The 21,442-nt window shown below is 38.0% G+C and overlaps 4 protein-coding genes across 5 annotated transcripts in view; 2 read left to right on the top strand and 2 right to left on the bottom strand.

Moving 5' to 3' along the window:
• LOC136245985 (dynein axonemal heavy chain 10-like) overlaps positions 1-19,971 on the bottom strand; it is a 55,030-nt gene extending 35,059 nt beyond the window's left edge. Inside the window, exons 1-18 of the mRNA XM_066037433.1 lie at positions 19,942-19,971; positions 19,808-19,847; positions 19,666-19,754; positions 16,664-16,892; positions 14,669-14,883; positions 14,375-14,488; positions 14,134-14,274; positions 13,706-13,894; positions 12,918-13,081; positions 12,632-12,866; positions 11,480-11,569; positions 11,263-11,427; positions 6,077-6,235; positions 5,841-5,957; positions 5,682-5,784; positions 5,447-5,625; positions 5,189-5,400; positions 4,813-5,022 (exon numbers count right to left, since the gene is read on the bottom strand). Coding sequence (XP_065893505.1) covers positions 4,813-5,022; positions 5,189-5,400; positions 5,447-5,625; positions 5,682-5,784; positions 5,841-5,957; positions 6,077-6,235; positions 11,263-11,427; positions 11,480-11,569; positions 12,632-12,866; positions 12,918-13,081; positions 13,706-13,894; positions 14,134-14,274; positions 14,375-14,488; positions 14,669-14,883; positions 16,664-16,892; positions 19,666-19,754; positions 19,808-19,847 — 2,651 coding nt within the window. The 5' untranslated portion in view covers positions 19,942-19,971. The remainder of the gene's footprint in view (positions 1-4,812; positions 5,023-5,188; positions 5,401-5,446; positions 5,626-5,681; positions 5,785-5,840; positions 5,958-6,076; positions 6,236-11,262; positions 11,428-11,479; positions 11,570-12,631; positions 12,867-12,917; positions 13,082-13,705; positions 13,895-14,133; positions 14,275-14,374; positions 14,489-14,668; positions 14,884-16,663; positions 16,893-19,665; positions 19,755-19,807; positions 19,848-19,941) is intronic.
• LOC136245998 (uncharacterized) overlaps positions 1-21,442 on the top strand; it is a 220,963-nt gene that overhangs the window by 186,911 nt on the left and 12,610 nt on the right. The window lies entirely within an intron of this gene.
• Positions 209-3,563, top strand: LOC136245987 (uncharacterized). The gene is made up of 2 exons (XM_066037438.1): positions 209-1,819; positions 1,917-3,563. The coding sequence occupies exons 1-2, from the start codon at positions 323-325 to the stop codon at positions 3,351-3,353; spliced, it is 2,934 nt and encodes a 977-aa protein (XP_065893510.1). The 5' UTR covers positions 209-322; the 3' UTR covers positions 3,354-3,563.
• LOC136245887 (dynein axonemal heavy chain 10-like) lies at positions 20,030-20,698 on the bottom strand. Its single transcript, XM_066037343.1, has 3 exons — positions 20,622-20,698; positions 20,394-20,501; positions 20,030-20,296 (listed from the first exon to the last, which is right to left on the bottom strand). The coding sequence occupies exons 2-3, from the start codon at positions 20,469-20,471 to the stop codon at positions 20,030-20,032; spliced, it is 345 nt and encodes a 114-aa protein (XP_065893415.1). The 5' UTR covers positions 20,472-20,501; positions 20,622-20,698.

Here is a 21,442-nt window from a genome sequence, read left to right as displayed (position 1 = left end):
CTTCCTCATCGATACATTACATCAGCATGGTTTCTGTTGTTCCTACAATGAAGTTCATCAGTTTGAACAAAACGCGGTGTTGAATTATGGAACTGACATTCCTAATCACTCGTCACATTTTATCCAGTATGTTGCGGACAATGTCGATCGTAATATCAAAACTCTGGATGGAAATGATACCTTTCATGGTATGGGGATGATAGCTGCAATAACCCCAGGAGTTAATAAGAGCTACCAAATCCACAGAGTTAAAGTCACACCTAGTGAAATAGCTGGTGTTGGTAGAGTGCCAATTGTGTACCATAAAGAAGACAGTATTGGAATGACCAAGGTTAAATATGAACAGCTCAACAGTTTTATAGCCAAAGATCCCACCTCTTACTTTGATTTATTATGGAAAACCTCAATTATGTTTGGATCACCAAGGCCAGCATGGTCAGGAATGATGCAGCTTGTTCATCATGGAAATCATCCTGGAAAATCATCAGTAATGTTCCTCCCAATGATTGATATCAATCCCAGTGACACTACATGCGTATACTCCACATTGAAATACATTCAAGAGCATTCCCGGCGACATAATGTCACACCTATAATCACATTTGATCAACCACTATGGTGGAAAGCTTTGATGATCATTGTCAGTGAGCCAGTTGGAAGTGAACTGAAGAGTATAGTTCTTCGTCTAGGAGGCTTTCATACCGAAATGAGTTTTCTTGGGTGCATTGGTCACCTCATGGCAGCTTCTGGTTTGCAAGAACTACTAGAACAGGTATATGCACCTAATGCAGTAGTCCATATGCTCAATGGTAAAGCTACTGCTAGAGCATTACGAGGACATCTTATAGTTGATGCAGCACTTAATGCTTTGATCTTAGCTAGCACCTTTGGTATTCCCATACCACAATGTTCAGAGATCACAAACGAAGAAACAGAGGAGGTAGCAGAGATATCACAAACACATGATGATTTCTTTGACAATACTGACCTGAAAGAAGCTGCCATCCTCTATGAAAGGCTAGTTCAAGGATCGATAACTGCAGATCATGTATGTGAGCATGCTACACTAGCCAGAATTGATGATTCCCTTCAAAACAAGAAAGAAATTTTGAAAACTTCCAGAACAGCAAAATTATGGCTTCAGTACATGGACATGATTGATGTTCTTCGCAAACATATTAGAGCAGAGCGTATTGGTAACTGGGATTTGCATCTTCAAGCTGTTGCAGAAATGCTTCCTTACATGGCAGCCGCAGGGCACAACAATTACACCAAGTCTTTACATATATACTTACAGCAAATGTCTCATCTCCAAGATGATCACCCTGATGTATACCAACACTTTCAGAATGGCTTACATGTGATCAGACGTAGTGATCGTTACTGGGCTGGTCTCTCTTCAGATCTTGTCATTGAACAGGTGCTGATGAGGAGCATGAAGACAAATGGTGGTCTCACAAGAGGACGAGGTATGAACGAACAGCAACGATTAGTTTGGTTACTATCAATGCCAGCATGTGCTGAAGTAAATAGAGCTATGCAAGAACTCACTGGGGTGTCTTATGATTCTGGAGATCAGAACAAGGAGATGACACAGGCTAGGCTAACTCGTGATTGGAAGGACACCCAAATAATTCTTAGTTGCCTTCAAGAACGAGATCCGTTTTCTACTTTTGACACCAGCCTACGCAGCATCTACTCTGGAGTGCATGCACAGAGCATTATTAATGTTGACAATGCAAGAGAAGTTGGTAGTGCTATTTTGGATAGAATGAAAGGAACAACAGTTGCTGAGTACACTTTCAAGAAAAGCCATCAAGTTGTTACACTAGGTCTGCACTGAAAATTGAAGGTGTGCACTGAAAATTGCACTGAAAATTCAAGGTCTGCACTGAAAATTGCACTGAAAATTCAAGGTCTGCACTGAAAATTCAAGGTCTGCACTGAAAATTGAAGGTGTTACAGTTCAGATTGATCCCCAACTTCTCTTCCAATGGTTAACTGTAGCAGCAAATGCAACTAATAGAATTGAAGATGTGTTCAAGTATGAGCTTTGCAGCTATCCACCAGCATTGTTTGATTCTTCACTAATCCTTAGACAGCCACAGAAAGCTGCACTAAGTAACGCTATTTGGAGTGTTGTGTCACTAGATAGTCAGGAAATACCTGGAGAGGTCCAATTTGTGCTGGATGGAGGAGCCCTCCTACAACGTGTTCCATGGACACAAGGATCAGCTTATGGGAATATTTGTACAATATACACAGATTATGTAGCAAAGAAATATGGAGAAGCTATAGTTGTTTTTGATGGATATCAGAAGTCATCAACAAAAGATATGGCACACAAAAGGAGAGCTAAAGGACGATCAGGAGTACCTGTTTCATTTACAGATAGCACTAAACTCAACATGAGAAAAGAAACCTTTTTAGCAAACTGTACAAACAAGCAGAAGTTCATTATTATGCTTGGGAAGTACTTAAAAAGAAGAAATTGCAAAGTGTATCATAGTCCAGGAGATGCTGATGTAATGATAGTACAGAAAGCTGTAGAATCAGCCACAGTAACAGACACTGTTCTGGTTGGTGATGACACCGATCTTCTGGTATTGTTATGCTATCATGCCTGCTTAAATTCTCATACCATATTTTTCAAACCTGAGCCAAAAAGAACCACCACCAAGAAACTTCGAGTATGGAACATTAGTGCTGCCAAGAAGAAACTTGGTCCTGAAGTATGTAAAAATCTTCTTTTCCTTCATGCTATACTTGGATGTGATACTACTTCACAACTGTATGGTATTGGAAAAGGTGCTTCCCTTAAGAAGTTCCGGTCAATTCGAAACTTTCAAGAGCAAGCAGAAGTATTTTGCACATCATCTGCTACACCGAAAGAAATAATTGCAGCAGGAGAGCAAGCTTTAGTGGCAATGTACAACGGAAAACCAGGAGAAACATTGGACTGTTTACGCTATAAGTGTTTCTGTGAGAAAGTGGCTACGAATAATACATTTATTCATCCACAAACTCTATCTCCTACTTCCGCAGCTGCCAAATACCATAGCCTACGTGTGTATTTACAAATACAGGAGTGGAAAGGCTGTGGCAGAGAATTTCAGCCACTTGAATGGGGGTGGAAAGAGTGTGATGGGACTCTAATGCCATTGTTCACTGATTTACCACCAGCTCCAGATGACCTACTTAAGATAATAAGATGTAATTTCCACACAGATTGTAGCACTATGAGGTGCACATGCAAGAAATATAATGTAAAATGTTCTCCTGCATGTGGCAATTGCAAAGGAACAGCTTGTACCAATGTTGATGGTGTGATTCTTGAAGATGATGATAATTGATGTAGACTTTGGATTATCCTTACAGAATTTCTTAGGAATTTATGCTGTTTTATATAAGTCATAAGTTTACATTTATATCAGAGCTTATTACGTACAATCTAAGAAATTGCTATAATATTATTATTTGCTGAAAAATTACCAGTTTATATGTCACAATCATGTTAGCATCAATTCAAACACAAATTTGGTTTCCATGACAACAGACCAACGCTAAAGGCTTCTTAGTTACCCCTTGCTATCAATCATGTTTATTACCATAATCAAATCATACATTTCCAATGCTACATCAAAACACAGCAGCCAGATAAAATTAATTAAGTGCGTGGGCGGCCAATTTTTTGATCAGTTAAATGGCTCTAACTTCTGAACGAAATGAGCTATTGACTTCAAATAAGTATCACATTGTTCCTTTCAGTGAGACCATTCATTTGATACCACATTTGACCAATTTGGTTGATATTTGGATGAAATAGAGGCAAAATTCTCAATTTTTGCCAAAAATTGGCTGTAAAAGGTCACTAAAAGGTCACTTTCCCGTCATGGGATTCCTTAGGACTTTTGATATGTTATAGAGTACAATTTTCTGTGCTAGAAACTGTTAAGAAAGCTTGTGTTGCAATTAGTTAAGGTTAAATCATAAAATGACTGGACTAATATCATAATGCTAAGCCTGTAAATATCAGTTGTCAGAATCTTGACTGTATAGTGTATTTGTTTGGATGTTCTGTGAATATGTGTAAAATAATCAAATGGTTTGAGTACTGGTTTGGTAAATGAGAGGTCTAAGGTTCAATTCCCAGTGAGTGCTATTATTTCCTCGAACAAAAATCCTTTGTTTTTATTGTTCCAGTTTAGTCATCTGCATTGATAGGCACCATGTATGTATGTTGACTATGACAGTGTGATGAACACTAGAAATACGAACAATAAAAAAAGAATTTATGTACCGTATATGACCGTATAGAAGCCCAGGCGTTTATTTCCTATAAATCATTTTTGACCAGGCGTTTAAACGAGACCGGCGTTAATTTGGACCCGGGCGTTTATTTCTTACTAGCCACTCATTGAGAATGACAGGTGCCAGTAAAAGTACCTACGAAATACGAAATCCATAGCCCATCACGTACATAAACCCATTCGGACTCCTCTGCTGGGTGAAACATTGGAAGTCGAGCGGAAAGATGACAATGACCACGATAAATACGCTATGGCCATCACCAGAAGAGAAGGCATAGTCGAACAAGACAAGACATCATAAGACTGGTGACGAGACATCACTGTATAGTTAGCAGCTGACACGAGTTTAGAACTCCTTTCAGTGCATATCATTAATACCCCGGCGTTTAAATGAGCCCCGGAGTTTATTATGACAGTCCCCTAGCCGTACCCGGCGTATATTTGAGCCCGGCTTCAATACAGTCATATACGGTATGTGTATATATATTCTGCATACACTTACTTGTGTATAGTAAACTTAGTTTGTTGCCATGTTTCCACCACCTCATTGATGCCTCTTTCAATGCTCAATTCTTTACTGGCTGATGTGACAATCTCTGAGATGGTGTCTGCATAGTTGTGCAGCTGCATTGCAAACAAATTCTCCAGAGTGAATGTCTCAGGGTTCATGTCAAAATTCTGTTTAGTCGATTCCATAAGTTTCTGCCAGTGTCTGCATTGTAATTCAATCATAGTCATGTACACAAGTATGCTATTATGTCAAAAGTACATTAATACAGACACATACTCGCACACACATACTGATTACATGAGTGCGTTTTAGTCCAAGTGTGCAGTTTACATAACAAATTAAAACACTTATTAATATAAATACGTACCGGTCTCTTAAAGCATCATTCTTCAGGTCAGCAAACAGAGGAATAGACTCCTTGAACTCTTTCATCTTCTCCTCCAGTATACGGCAGATGGGAAGAGATTTGATATTCTTGGGGAATTTCTTCAGTCTCCTCATAAAGTCATCAATACCATTAGTCAATTGTTCAATATCCAGATTAGCCCACAATGTCCCAGACCACTCCTCACGAGCAATCTGTATGACATCACTGAAACTCAATTCTATATTATTACACACATACTCGTTGTGCTTCATAAAGTTCAAACACTTTGGCCATTCCCTGTAGTTGATTGTCCACTTCTATCAGGTCAGAGTAGAGGGTGATTGGTAGGTCAAACAGCTTCTCAGCATTCACTAGCTCTTGTCTCTCCTTCTCTAACTCTGCAAACTGTGCCTGGAAGTCCTTCAGCTTCTTAACACCTGTAATGAAGAAGGAAAGAAATAAACACACATACAATACATGCAGAGGTACATACCATTGTCCAAGTCTTCACCTACAGTTCCAGGACCCTCCTCAGAAAACTTATCATGGAAGACAGAAACTGATCCAGTAAACTCCTTCACTTGTTCACAAGTTATCTACATAATAGAGGAAGTGATTTGATCATTACATATAGTAGTGTGGTACTACTGACTATTGTGAACTTCTTCTTCACAGTCACTAGACTACAGTCAACCATTTTAGCCTCCTTGAACAAGTCCAGCCACATTTGCTCTAGTCCATCAGACAGCTTAAGCTCCTCTTCAGGAACCTGTATATATAACACAGCATAATGTACTATGAATTAACATGGCACACTTGTACACACATAAATACTATGGTATACATATAATGGTGAACATTACTGTATATTTACACATGTGTAAGTACCTGTACATCATACATCACTAGAGTACGATATCTCTCACGAATGTCACGATATTTCAGTTCCACAGTTAAAGAAATTGCTCTAATATTGGCAATAACACTGAGAACAAATTTGAGATCTTCCAAAGTATCAGGTGGTCTCTTCAGATCTGCAAACAGCCCCTAAGAAAACAAGATATTAAAATGCTATTGAATCTTGCTGATTGTAAGTACTGTATTGGCCAATCAAAAGCAGTACAAGTGTATGTTTTATTAGAGTATTTATTTGGACATGCATCAAATGTATACCACAAAACAAACACTCTTAATAAATTTACTGTCACGAGTTATTGTATTATAATAGGAAACTTTTAAAAATGTCAACTTGCAAACATTTCAAAATAAAATCTCAGAGTGTCTGCTGTGCCGACGACACAATTAAGACTTCCAAAGCTGTGAAGTTACATGTCACTAGCTATATGGAGTTTTCTGACAGGTTTTTGCAATTGAATTCGTCACCTTTGCAATTAATTTCGTCCCGTTGGCAATAGAGTCCGTCGCCTTTGCAGTACAATTCGTCCCATTTGCAATTGAATTCGTCGCTTTTGCATTAGAATTTGTCGCATTTGCACAAGAATTCGTCATAATCAAGACACACGGTAGTGTATCATGCGGCCAAGAGGCCACACAACACCGTGAGTATATTGACAGGAAGAAAGAAAACACGATTTTTGCACTTCCATAGCTCTGTGCTGCCTTTAAAAAACAAAGCGTTTTTGCTGTGGACATGCTCACCAACTTCAGTACTCCACATTCCAAATTTGAGCGAAATCGCTTAAAGAGTTTCCAAGATAAAAATTAGCTTAGTTTCTTCACTATTATTTTTTTCTTCTTTTCGCACACTTCCAAAGCCTGCCATAAAACTCGAACGCCATAGCTGATTGCCATGAAATTTGGAACACAGAAGGGAGGTATAAAAGTGTATCTTGGTACCAAGTTTGGCATGAATACGATAAACAGTCAAGGAGTTATTATCGATTATTCACAAAAAATAACACCAATATGTTGTCACGCCTACAGGGTGAACCGCTTATGGGAAGAAGCTGAAAATCAGCGCGTGGATAGGATAACTGTTGAACCTCAACCTTTTGTAGTTTGAAAGAAATCAAGCTAAAGACCACGAAAAAAAGACCAACAGTGTGTAGCAATTATGTGATCGGGATTAGCTAATGAAAAAAAATGATTACTTGCCACGCCTACTAGAAAAACTGCTTGGAGTAATGCTTTGAAAATCGCTGTACATATGTCTTAGAAAGGCTCTTCAATGGTTTAGAAGCCACAGACGAAGGTATAGCAAGTGTGAGATCGAGATACTCTAATAGAGCCGTCATCCTAATAGAGCAGTCAACTATAAGAAGTAAAATTCTCTATTAAAGCATTTATCTATATATTGTAGAGAATATAAACCACTCTGTATGGAGCTTAACTACAAAAAGGTCATCTTGTAGAGAAATCAGCTAGAAACAAGTCAACAGGTCACCCTGCAAAGTGTTAAACCACATTTCAAATCACCTTGTAGAGTATTCAGCTAGAAACAAGTCACTCTGTAGAGAAATCAAGTCATCCTGTAGAAGCATCAGCTAGAAACCAGTCACTTCAACTATATTTCAAGTCACCCTGTTGAGAGTTCAGCTGGAAACTAGTTACCTTGTAGAGAGATCAGCTAGAATCAAATCACTATGTTTAGAGAGTTCATGCATCTATATAAATAAGTCACCATAAAGAAAGATCAGCTAGAAACAAATCTCCCTGTACAATATTCAGCTACAAACAAGTCACATGTAGAAAGAGCTAGAAACAAATCACTCTGTAGAGAGATGAGCTAAGAAACAAGTTACCCTGTATAGTGGAAACAATTAAGTCATTGATCAGCTAGAAAAGTCACCCTATGGAAAATTCAGCTACATTTTGTGCTTCAGCTACATTTGAATTCACCCAGTGGAGAGGTCAGCTAGAAACAAGTAATCCTGTAAAGAGATCAGCTACATTTCAAATCAACCAGTAGAAAGATCAAATCAAAACAAATCACCTTGTAGAGAAATCTGGTAGAAGCAAGTCACCCTGTAGAGAGTACAGCCAGAAAGAAGTCACCCTGTATAGAGAAATCAGTCATAAACAAGTCAGCCTGTAGTGATCAGCTAGCTAGAAACAAGACATTTCAAATCATCCTGTAGAAAGAAAATCACCCTATAGAAGCATCAGTTAGAAGCAAGTTATCCTGTAGAGATCAGCTTGAAACTAATGAGATCAACTGGAAACAAGGCACCTTGTGGAGAGATCAGCTTGATTAAATCACCCTGTAGAGATTCCAACTACATTTCAGGTCACCCTGTGGAGAGTTCAGCTACAGACAAACTCTCAGTAGGCAGATCAGCAAATCACCCTGTACAGCATTCCATTAGAAACAAATTCTGTTATGAGAGATTAGCTAGACACAAATCACTCTGTAGAGGGACCAGCTTGAAACACAATGAGAGTTCAGCAAAAAAGAAGTCACCCTGTAGAGAAATCAGCTACCAGTCACCCTGTAGAGCCAGTCACCCTGTAGAGAAATCAGCTAGCTAGAAGATCATCTAGAAACAAGTCACTGTGTAGAAAAATCAGCAAATCATCCTGCAGAAAGGTCAGCTCGAATCATATCACCCTGTGGAAGGATCAGTTAGAAACAAATCACCCTGTAGAGAGATCAAGTCACGCTGTAGAAAATTCAGCTAGAAACATGTCACCTTGTAGAAAGATCAGCTACATTTCAAATCACCCTGTAGAAAGATCAGCTTGAAACAAATCACCCCATAGAGAGATCAGTTAGAAACAAGTCACCCTGTAGAGATATCAGCTAAAGAACTAGAAACAAATCATCCTGTAGGAAGATCAGCTAGAAACAATTACCCTGTAGAGAGCTTAGCTAAAAACAAGTCACCATGTAGAAAAATCAGCTACATTTCAAATCACCCTGCAGAAAGGTCAGCTCGAATCATATCACCCTGTGGAAAGATCAGTTAGAAACAAATCACCCTGTAGAGGGATCAGATAGAACTAAGTTACCCTGTAAAGAGTTCAGCTATATAGATACATGTAGATACAGATACATGATACAGATAGATACATGTCATCCTGTAGAGGGTTCATCTACAAGAAAACTACCCTGTATAAAGTTCAGCTATCTTGCAATCCTTTCTGTTACGTTACGAGTCGCTCTGTGGCGAGTTCAACTATGTACACACTGTTCACCATGTAGTCTAAGAGTACAGCTACATTATGATTCTCCCTGTTTCAGCTACATACACATTTCCCTGTAGAGTATTCACATTGAGTTAATGATTAATGAACACAAATTATTGTTAAATGTGCATGTATAGCTAAACAATTAAACAATGTAATTTTCTCCTTAATAATTGTCATTCCTATAGAAAAGAAAAAGGCAAGTTAAAAGAAATACACAAAGCCGACCATAGGCAGTGTTGCGGGTAATGCATTACATAAGTAACGCGTTATGTAATAATTATTACTTTTGTGGTAACGAAGTAATTTAACAAAATATGCTATAAAAACAGGTAATATAACACAAGCTACTTTACTTGCAAATGTAACATGCTACCTAAGTAATGAAGTTACTGTAACGAGTCTAATATTACATAATATTATTACTTTAAGTAACAAAGTTACTAATCTCGTTAGTAATCCACTGAGTAACGCCTAGCCACTATGGAGTAACCGAAGCCTACTGAATGAAGCTCATTCACCAGCTTATTGCTTATAACCAAGATTTGCACATTGTCCAACAACGTAATTATGTCATGTGATAAAATGGTAGTTTCCCACGTGACAGCTTTAGGCTGTGGACACAAAGTAATATAATATGTAATATTATTATCTATAGTTACTTTATTATATGGGTAATTCGTAACTGTAACTAAATAGTTCAGTTGTAAATAATATGTAATATGTAACAAGTTAAGTAACTGTCCCAACACTGGCCATAGGCTGGCTTTAGGTATGAAATTACAAAAAGAAGTGATATCTAATCAAAAGCAGCCAAGCAGTAAAAAAGGGTGCGGCCTCCAAAAAAGCCAGGGTGAAAAAAGATGTGAAATCCAAGGTGGCGGCCAAGAAACAGCTGTGATGGTAGTAGGTTAATGGCAAAAATTTTAATATTGACAATTCTCTTGGTGCCGAATCTGAGTGAAACTTGGAGGAGGCAACACAAATTCACCTGAATTGTCGTTATTAAATTTTTTTCCAGTAACCAACCGTCACAGCCATTTCTTGGCCACCACCTTGGATTTCACATCTTTTTTCACCATGGCTTTTTTGGAGGCCGCACCCTTTTTTTACAGCTTGGCTGTTTTTGATTAGATTACAATGACTACAAGAAACCAGCCGCTCATCACAAGGTGAATCATTCTTGCCATGGAGAATACCACTTGAGACACTAGAGAGTAATTGAAGCTGGTTATACATGAAGCCAACAGCTGTCTGTCAAGTTAATTAGCTTGTTCGCGAGTGACCACACCCATCGCCAGCATACCAGAAGAATTGTTTACAACAGTTGCACTTCAACAAGGTCATGGAGCAGCTGATACATCTTGTTTTCGTGTTCGCAGCTAGCAATCTTGTTACAGACGAATTCTTGTGTAAACGCGATGAATTCTAATGCAAAAGTGACAAAATCAATTGCAAAACCGACAAAATCAATTGCAAAACCAACCAATTCAATTGCAAACTGGACGAATTCTACTGCAAAGGCGATGAACTCTACTGCAAACGGGACGAAGTCAATTGCAAAGGTGACGAATTCAATTGCAAAAACTTGTATCACGATGCTCTCTATTCAATGGATTTGGGCACACCATGTGTGTAGGTGAGACAATATTTATGAAAAGGAGATTCCACTGTCACTATGAACTAGGTTGTGTTGTCCAAGATGAAATTATAGTTTAATCAGAAGGGGCAAAAGGTCATGTCAAAAGGGACTATATACATCATCCAATGTGGAGGTATTATTATGTGTAAGGATAATCACTCACAGGAAACTTAAAGACTAAGCTACTCAACATCAAAATGTATTTATTTTGTAAACAGGTGACAGTTTTTGAAATTATCTCAATCAAATTTACCCATTATACAGTACCGTGTTCTTCAATACGTACCTCTAAATTATCTTTCAGTTGCATTAATCTACTCTTTGCAGAATCATTTAATAACTTGCCAAGTGATGTCACCCAGGTCCTAGCATTCTCCTTGATAGTACGGGCCAGTGGCTCCAGATGTAACATAATACAATCTATCTCCTTCTTCATTGGCTGAGTCATCACCTGTTGTAACAGTACACTAATGAATTATACTGAGATATACAATATGTTATACCTCTTCTGATAATGCATCATAAAACTGAAGCTTTTCATCATACGAGGTACAGGAGGGATCCTTCTGTGCAAATTTCTCCAACATTATATCCTGTAGGAACATGTAAACTTGGATAAAAATAAGCAAACACTGTGCTATTACTTATTTCAATACAATAGTGATATAGACCAAGACAAACAGTGTGGCCAAGAAAGCCAGTGAGCCACACTATGGGTATTTCAACAGGAAGAAAGAAAAGTACTTTTATGCATGCATCACACCATGGTCCTTTATCAGATTTTGCATTATAGCTGCCTTCCACCTTCGGCATTCCACATACCAAATTTATGCAAAAATCACATATGGGTTTGTGAAATACAGGCCCTAATTTTTTTTTTCGTGTTTTGCAGGGGCCTAATTTTTTTATATCTTTTCAGTTTTCACACACTCTCAAAAGCCAGTATAAGATATAAAACATGAAATTATACCTCGATTGCTGTGAAATTTGCGGTTGGGAGTTAAGTATGGAGATCCCTAGTTCAAGCTTTAGACAACGTTTTGTCAACATTTTTGTGCACTTTTTGCTACTTGGTGAGAATATTTTGAATCCCATGATTTTTGGTTTTTTCTTGTAACTCTGTAGCACTCACTGCAGTTCCTTTTAAACCACAAAAGGTTGAACTATGATAGTTAACCTATAGTGTATTATCTATGCCTATACATAGACCAATTTTCTTTGGTGGTTTACCCTGCAGGTGTGACAAAATGTCTTTTTTAAACACAAATAATCATCCATAACTGCATAAATATTAATCAGATTTGCACCAGAAAAATTAGGTCCCCAGAAAAAAAAATGGAGAAAAAATAACAAAGAAAATAAGCCTAACTTTGAAGATTTGTATTTCACAAATGCAAAAGGAGATTTTGCTGGAATTTGGAATGTAAGGTGCCTAAGCTATAATGCAAAAAATCGTGTTCTTTCCGAGAAGGGACCATGGAGTTATGCATGCATGAAAAACATGTTTTCTGTCTTCCTGTCAATAATATACCCATGGTGTGGCACACCAGCAGGTTCCCATTTCTCTTTCTTCCTAACAGTGTAGCATACAAAAGAATTGTTTACACTCACAGAATAAGAAGCCATCATTGGAACATACACAGTATACAACATACTCGTTGCAGCTTCCACAATGGTCTATACTTCTTCTTCCACACTGACAGGTACTTCAATATTTCCCCAACAGCTCTCTGAATGTTCTGTTGTACCATAGCAGCTATATCCACCACATCAGGGTGCATACTGATGTCTGAGAAGAATGTGAACGTCACTGGCTCATCTTGTCCAGGTACTTGTTGTGGAGGTGCCTCTATACAAGAACCATTCTTCCAACGTGGGAACAACTTGGTACTGAATATCAAATACAATTTATCAATAAACTATATTGAATACTTCATTTACCCTTCCACTACATCTCTCATGGCTTGCATCATCAACTTGCACAGCTCATTAGCAGGTGGATGAAGTACCACTTCTGGTGCTGACAGTAGTGTCTCAACTGTGAACAATGGCTTTTCAGAGCCTAGCACATGGTAAGATAAATAGTTCAAATTTCCGAGCACCATCTAAAGTAGGAAAAGAAATGACTTTTTTTTAAAATTTACACCATTCTGACCCACATTACCATATTTGGACATGAACAAAATGTATTTGCAAAGTTATGTTCATACTAACTAATAGTGCTGGGCAATATAATGAATATATTTTTGTATCGTGATATATTTATTTATGTCGTGATATGATAGCTAGAAATTATTATCGTGATATTATCGTGATAGAACTCATGTGACCTACCCAGTACTATTTAAATTTATAAAATGGTGCCTCTAGTTTTGCCAAGCCTTGCACTGCACCCTCATTGAAAGTGTAGTTATATCAATAGATATTCTGGTAACATGTACATCCAATCTAGTATACTTTCTACCATTTTGAAAGGTGTTAGGTAAATACACAGATATGCTTACAAAGATCAATGCAATGCAGTGGGAAGTAAGAACAGTAGTTCAAAGAGCCATTGCAATTACAATTGTAATAGATAGATGACAAAGGATGCAGGTATCCCAGATTCAACCTTAACACTAAGTATATAGTAACTTGTAACCTATCAAATACACTATATCGTGAATAAACTTTGCCATGACATATGACATAAGAAAAATGTATATCGCCCAGCACTACTAACTAATAACCTTAACAACAGCATCAAATATCTTCTTTTCCCAGTGAGCATAGTAAGATTTCAGTCTGGGAGACTTGCCAGAGTTAGTGTACACCACAAGACCCTCCATCTTGATCAGTAGTGGACCAATAGCATGATACTTACGGGACAGTGCATTAAGTATTGTACTACGATGAGCACTCTGAAACTCAAAGAACTCCTGTAACAAATAAAATTTCTAGCAACTATTATTTAAGCATAAATGTACCAAGAATACACACACACACACACACACACACACACACACACACACACACACACACACACACACACACACACACACACACACACATACACACACACACACACACACACACACACACACACACACACACACACACACATACACACACACACACACACACACACACACACACACACACACACACACACACACACCTTTGCTTCAGGGAGTTCACATCCTGGTTTTGGTGGGGGCAGCTTAAACAGCATAGCAGAACAAATAGTGTGTAGTCTTTCATCAATATCACTAGCATTCTTCTGTATCTGACTGGATAGGGACTCAAACTTGCTCAGTGCCTATAAGATGTACAAGTCATCACATGGACAAATACTCTAATAGAACACACATATTGTTGGTTTTGTAAATCAAGAATCATGTGCACACATTTGTACCAACCTGTTCACACTTGACAATAAAGTCATGAATACCCAAAGAGTTCCAGTTTAATCGTTTCACTCCTGGCTTGAGAACTCTACGTAAGAACTTGATGTGTTCTTCCAGCAAATCAGACTATTCAAAAAAAAATTGAGTCATTTTAGCTTCATAAATATTTTAATACAATACTGTAAAAATCCTTGCTTTGTACTTCTATATATTGTATAGTGAAATAGAAACAATATGTACAGTATATTATATGTGTGCAATGTGTGCATATATACTAGGTGTTTGGCTGACAAAAATCAGACTGACCTCTGCTGGTTCAAGAGATGCAATACAAGCTTGGTAACGTTGTAAACACTTCTTGATCCCATCCTGGTAACTAGTGAACTTCTCTTCCTGTAGGGCCACACTCCTAGCTAGCTCTGGTACAGGGAAGTCAAGCTGCTCCATGTACTTGGTCTCCAATATTATCTCCGTCAAGTCAGCAGAGAAATTTAGTGCATATTCAAATCCAGTGGGGCTCACTACATTTTAAACAATAAATGTATAGTAATGTTGTGATTTAGCAACTACATGTGACTGCCTCTGGGAAACTATACCCTTATCACTAAGAGAAATGTCAGGTATAAGTATTCAGAGTGTTATAGCATGAAAATGGTTGAGGCTACATGCACAAAAATTTCACAAACTTTACAACAATTCCTTCCAGAACCACTTTGTAAGTGAGAAACAACCAACAGTCAAGTGGGCAAAAATTTTGCAAGTGGACAACAGCAATTCAAAAATGAATTGTAAAAGAATTTGCCTAAAATGATTGTAATTTATAGTACAGATCTTTATCCAACACCACAGAGCTATAAAGCCAGTTTCAGCCTCACCCAATTGGCTTAAGACCACAAACCTTTTTGTATGGTTCACCACTGGGCTTGGTAGCTAAAAGCATTTTCAGTGAATTTAATAGTGCATTCATGTAACTTACATGCTGAATAATAAAACTTGCTCTATGGATGATAATAGTGCATTCATGTCTAGAATTATATAACATGCCATCATGGACAATAAGATCAGTTTTCTCAGAGCCGCTCACATACTGTATGTGCACAGCCTGACTGCTCTATTAAATCAAGACACAAACTAGTGTGTTGTGTGGTCAAGAAAGTTGATGTGCTAACAGGAAGGAACATGATTTTCACACATACGTAGTTCCATGCTCCCTTCTCCAAATGGAATAAATTTAACACTGCAAATGCCCTCCATGTCACCTTCAGTATCCCACATACAAAATATGAGCAAGGTCACCTTAAGAATTCAGGAAATATGAGCCCTTAAAGTTCAACTTAATCTTTATTTCCCGTTTAGGGGGTAATAGATTTTTCTATTATTCACACACTCGGCAAAAACTGTTGCATACAAAAGCAAATGTGTAGCTCATTCTCCTTGAAATTGACTTACTTCAAGGACACATTAAGGCTAATTCACACGCTAAGTTTGGTACAAATCTGATGATGTTCACAGAGTTATGGACGATTATTTGCATTAAAACTCACTATTTTGTCATACCTGCAGGGTAAACCACTTATGGGAATATAGTTCTGTGCAAAAGCTAACAATCATAGCTCAAACCTTTTGTGGTTAAACCAAATCACATTGACAACTGCAGAGTTACCAATCTGGTGTAAAATCACGAGGTAGAAATACTCTAATAGAACAATCATCGAGAATTACAAAAAACATTGAACAAAATTGTCCACCACACCCATTCCCCACTCTTCACCACTGAATCACTGCTGTTAGATGATCAGCCCACTTAATTTCTACATTATAAATGAAACTTCTAGTTTACCCTACTGAATGGTAAAAGAATTTCATTGATCTACCAATGGAGAATCTATGTGTATTCCTTAAGTCCTCAAAATGTTACCAAATAGTCAAATAAAGATTGCAATACGATACTACTGTAACTTCTATCTTCATTGTATTAGATAAGAAGAAATTGGGTGGAAACAAGCCCCAATGCCAGTTTATACTTGGCCATGGGATATTTAAAACACAAAAGTGAAATCCATGCAAAACAGCAAAGCCAGGGTGAAAAAGTTCTGAAATCAAAGGTGGCAACCAAGAAATGACTGCAATAAGTTTGTGCTATTAATAGCTGTCTGCATTATAAAAACATTAACCATTTCTTATCCACCACCTTTGATTTCACAACTTTTTCCACCCAGGCCACACTCTTCTTTACAGCTTGGCATAGATTATATTAAAGAAGTCTGTTATTGGTACGAGGTAATCAAGCAAACAACTTACTCATTGATGACATGTGAGGCATCAGTTCTGCTGATGCTCTCCTCTCCTTGTTTACAGCAATACCAGAAGCAGCACCAGGTGGATGATGTGGGGTAGGGTCCATCTTAACCAATACTGTATGTTTCATCAGTCCTGGCAGGATAGCCTCTACATGTTCCATCCACCTCTCATAGTGTGTGTCCTCATATTCCTTCATTGTCCTAGCCACTGTGAGGTATTTCTGCCGAGCCTAGTGTGGTATAAACACTGACTAATAATGTACACAGGTATAATGTATATTCTAGATCATTAAACAAACATGTAATAGTTGTACATATATTGTGGATCACATATTTATACTATCACAAATAATACTCCAGCTTACTGATTGTCCCTCAGGACTATCAGTTAGTTCCTTCATGGTCTGGAAACAAACGACATTTTTTTTTAATTCTCTTAAATAGTGACCTAGCTAGACCATCTTATAGCTCAGTGGCCAATAGCTACATAGACCTATAGCGAATCATAAAAATCACTCCAAAACATTGCTTCATAGTTGATCCAGGCCCTCGCAGAAAGCTTTGAAGCACAACAGCACTAAAATGATAATTATTTCTAGAGGCGCTTACCACTCTTCAACACCGTATTGCCATTTTTATTGATTTCAATGGCAAAAGTATGAAGTTTAGCCAGTAGAAAAGGTCCCAGTGTGATACACTATGCATAACTGTTGGTGATTTTATCACTTACACAAATCGTAAATAAATTAGGGGTGTATGCACTTTTTCATAGGGGGTTTCAGCTGAAACCACTACAATCCCCCTGTATCTGCCACTGGTATCCTTGGTAGTATCGGGTAGCAGCTAAGCTGAAGTGATTGTAACGGGTCATGCTCCTTAAACAATCAGAACATGCTACCACACTTCTAATAATCAGTGTTGAGGCCACACTCCTCAAAAATCTAACTATTTAATCAGGGGTGGATCTAGGAGCTGGGGTACAAAAAGTTCAGATTCACACCATTATATAGCTAGCTACAATCTGTTGTTGTTGATGTATACACATAGCAGCAAATAATCACCTTAGGAACATTTCACTATTGAATTGTATAATTTAGGACATCACAGAAGGTTGTGAAGTCTTAATAGATACTACAACTAAAGACCTGCCACATAATTATTTCTAGAGGTGCTTAGTATACACGAAGGTGCTGGGTGACATCAGGTAACTGTGTAGTAAAGAGAGGTAATATGTTTGCATTTTAAGCTAAAAAGTATTTATTTCGCTGATATTGTCCTAATTGTAATTCTTCCTCAAAGGAAAGGGCAGGGGGAGGGGCATGCCCCATCCTGGATCAGCCATTGTTGATGAACAAGGTAATGTATGCCCCCTTGTTGTGTAGTACTGTAGTGAGATACAGCAGTCACAACCAAATGTGTATTTTATAGCTCTAACAAACAAACAAACAAACAAAAAAATTAATTTATAGGGTTCCAGCAATAATAATAATGGTAGCTGAGAGAAATCTCTACTTGGCATTGTAGCAATGTGGGAAAATCCCTAACTTGGCATCCAGCATTGCTACAATTTCAAGTAAGAATTTTCCCTCATACTTACCATCATCTTGTTTCACTGCTTTTTATCACTGGAACCTACACACTTCATTTAAACTAACTGCACTAGTATATACACTAGTATATACACTAAAAATTATTAATTTAAAAATGAAGTACTGTACGCAAGGAAATTTTGACATCAAAAAAATTTGACGAATTTGACGAATCAGTTTAATTCGTCAAATTTAAATTCGTTAAATGTTTATAAGCGTCCTTAAAAGTACAGGTTTTGCCTATATACAATTTCTTGATTTTCGTCAACATTTTATTCGTCAAATCTGCTGAAGTCTGAATTCATCAAATTTTTCTTACGTCAAAATTTCCTTGTGTACGATAGGATCCAAGCAATAAACAATAGTGAAACAAGAGATGCATTACAGCATAGCTTTGTGGAAAAATCCTTACATTGGCATGTTATAACAAAATCATTTTGTTCATATGCTGTAATACCATCATTCATCTATCTTTTTATTGCTCGGATCCCTACTTTATTTTCACAAGTTTTTTTTTGTTGTTGTTATAGCATACAGCTATACAAGTGTGACTGTTCTACTACGATGACTGCTGTATCTTGAGTCAGTATTTCACCTACCAGGGTGCAGTCTCGTGTGGCCAGACCATTTTTTTTCTTTTGTGTGGGTGTACATGTGTGGGTGTCGGAAAAAAAGTCTGGTACACCTATATTAAGAATTCTGTGTAACTTCCAGGATGAATGTTGATTGCTGCTGATTGGCAAAGCCCTAAAGTTCTTAGACCTGTCATGCATGCCCTTCAGCTGCAATACAAGGTTACACTTTTTAACAGGTCTAAGAAGTTTAGGGCTTCCCCAATCAGCAGCAATCAACATTCACCCAGAGACAAATATAATAGTCCATCACCAGACACTTGCCATCCAAATAGCCTGTGTCTGACCATAACTCAGTTTGCTCAGAGATAATGTCAGCTATCAAAAGATTGTACTGCTAATCATAACTACTACTTGGTTGCTAGGAGACACTACATTCTTACAACCCAAGGGGGTAGCCATGAACATACTAGGCCTACTCCCATTCAATGTTACAGTAGGAGTAATGAATGATGTGATACAAGAATTAATAACCATGTACAATCTAACTCTTGGTTGAAATGTCCCACTTTGTTCTACCACGACGATCAAGCCTGCACATGACAGGTCATTATGACCAGTCTGCTGCAAAATATTGTGTTTGTCTGTATTCACCCTGACTGCAGTGGAACATTACACAGAATTCTTAATGTAGGTGTACCGGACCCTTTTTTTCCCGATGCCCACACAAAAGAAAAAAAAAAAGCAGTCTGGCTACACCAGACTACCAGGGTCTGTGTCACTATTTCATTGCTAGACACAAAACATACTGTACGTAATGTTACATGTACGAGACTGATTACTTGTCCAATAATCTGATCCTTTTCATCATCAGCAAACAGAGCAGGTACCATACCACTGGTCAACATGTTGTTGATAAGCTCTAGAAATCCTACAAGTGATAGAAGTGAACTACACAAACCAGCCAGGTTTATACATGTGTACCTTCTTGAGCCACATGACCATCAGTAAATAGGAACACCATCTACAGAACAAAACATGTAACACCTCATTTGTAATGTAATCTCTAACTGCCGAACACACATGTCCACAACTAAATGCATACACCATGTGTTCACCTTTTTGTTTTCTATTCCCAGTTTGTTGGATACAATCAAGTGTTGAAGAGTATCATCAAACAATTTCGTCATACGTGTATATGCATCTTCAACCTACCATGTTCAGATTAGTTAGTGGCACAATGGTTTTCAGTTTATCTCCTTGTCGACCTTCCACAATACCCTCCAGTACCATTGAGATACATTGTGGTACATATTTCTCATATAACTTCATCAATTCTTTACTGTCATTCTCATTAGGAATACTGTTCACCCATTTCTCCCAGAATGGAGCATAGCCAAGGTTCTTGGGGTCCACATACACCATACCACAACGTGATACAGTAGCTGGTGAAGCATACTGTAAGTCTGAAACCTGTATAGGTACATTTGTGTATATCATCAAATAACTATATGTGTGTACTGAATGTGCATATCATATACATTCGTAATTATACACATCTTGCATGTACCTCCACTAGTAGGGCACAGTGCTTCCGCAGTCTGATACGTTCACCATTGGCTAGAGTAAGGAGCTTGTGTGTTAACATTGTCTCATACAACTGAACCACCTTATTCACCTGTATACAACAGAATACATGTGGAATGTATAAACGCAAGTCACTCTAATTTACAAGCATTTACATAGGCTACAAAAAAAAAATTCTAATTAGATGGCAGGGGAGACGAATTTTACTCACTGTCAAATGTTGAAAGTATTGACGAATGCCTGGCTTCGATCAGACCATAGATTAGACAATACTCGGTTTACTGTAGCTTTCTTCTGTTTCTTGCAGGTACTGGTAATGGCTTCAAATTTTTACGCGTGTAAAATGCAAGATCACGTGGATCCAAGCTCTAAATAACGCACCCTTACTGTGGAGCTATTGAATCTAAGATGGTGAAGAAGTCGGCAAGCAGTTAGTTCAAGGTTAGAGTATACACATGGTAGAGGTTCTTCTAGGTTCGTTAATACCATCACCACAGCACCAGTTGAAGATGCAGACGACCTACAGCGAGTGTTTGGGACTAGCGTGGAAGAACTGCAGGAGGGGAAGCTATAGAACGAACTGACCACCAACTTTGCTTATTTTAAGGGCTTCAATGGTATGTAATATAGTTAATATAGTCTCGTGTGGCCAGACCGCTTTTTTCCGTGTATTGGGTGGGGGAAAAGGGTCTGGTGCAACTCCAATAGCTATTTACTTCTAAGTTGTCCGCAGACACTGGGAACACTAACATTTAACATTGGCCACAAAGGAGTGCCTATGACGTCAGTAAACCAATGTTGGTGTGGAAATATTCGTACAGGTTGTGAGTCTTGTTACACGATGAGGATGAACTTTCAAGACACTATAAAAGAGACATCGGAGCAAATTAAGATTCATTTAAAGGATAAACAGATCAAGGCCATCTCGAGTTTACTTACTGACATAATTGGTGCCTCCTTTGCGGCCAGTGGTATTCAACAATTAGTGTCCTATGCAGTGTCTGGAGATGGCTCAGAAGTAAACAGCTATTG

This window comes from Dysidea avara, chromosome 15 (assembly GCF_963678975.1).
Source record: "Dysidea avara chromosome 15, odDysAvar1.4, whole genome shotgun sequence".
Lineage (NCBI taxonomy): Eukaryota > Metazoa > Porifera > Demospongiae > Dictyoceratida > Dysideidae > Dysidea > Dysidea avara.
The sequence above is the reverse complement of the archived record's forward strand: the minus strand, read 5'-3'. Positions and strand labels throughout refer to the sequence as shown.

Coding starts and splice junctions, on each gene's coding strand:
- LOC136245887 (XM_066037343.1), bottom strand. CDS start 20,471: ATGTTAACACACAAGCTCCTTACTCTAGCCAATGGTGAACGTATCAGA. Junction 20,297..20,393: donor ACTGTGCCCTACTAGTGGAG/GTACATGCAAGA, acceptor GTACCTATACAG/GTTTCAGACTTACAGTATGC.
- LOC136245987 (XM_066037438.1), top strand. CDS start 323: ATGACCAAGGTTAAATATGAACAGCTCAACAGTTTTATAGCCAAAGAT. Junction 1,820..1,916: donor CTTTCAAGAAAAGCCATCAA/GTTGTTACACTA, acceptor TGAAAATTCAAG/GTCTGCACTGAAAATTCAAG.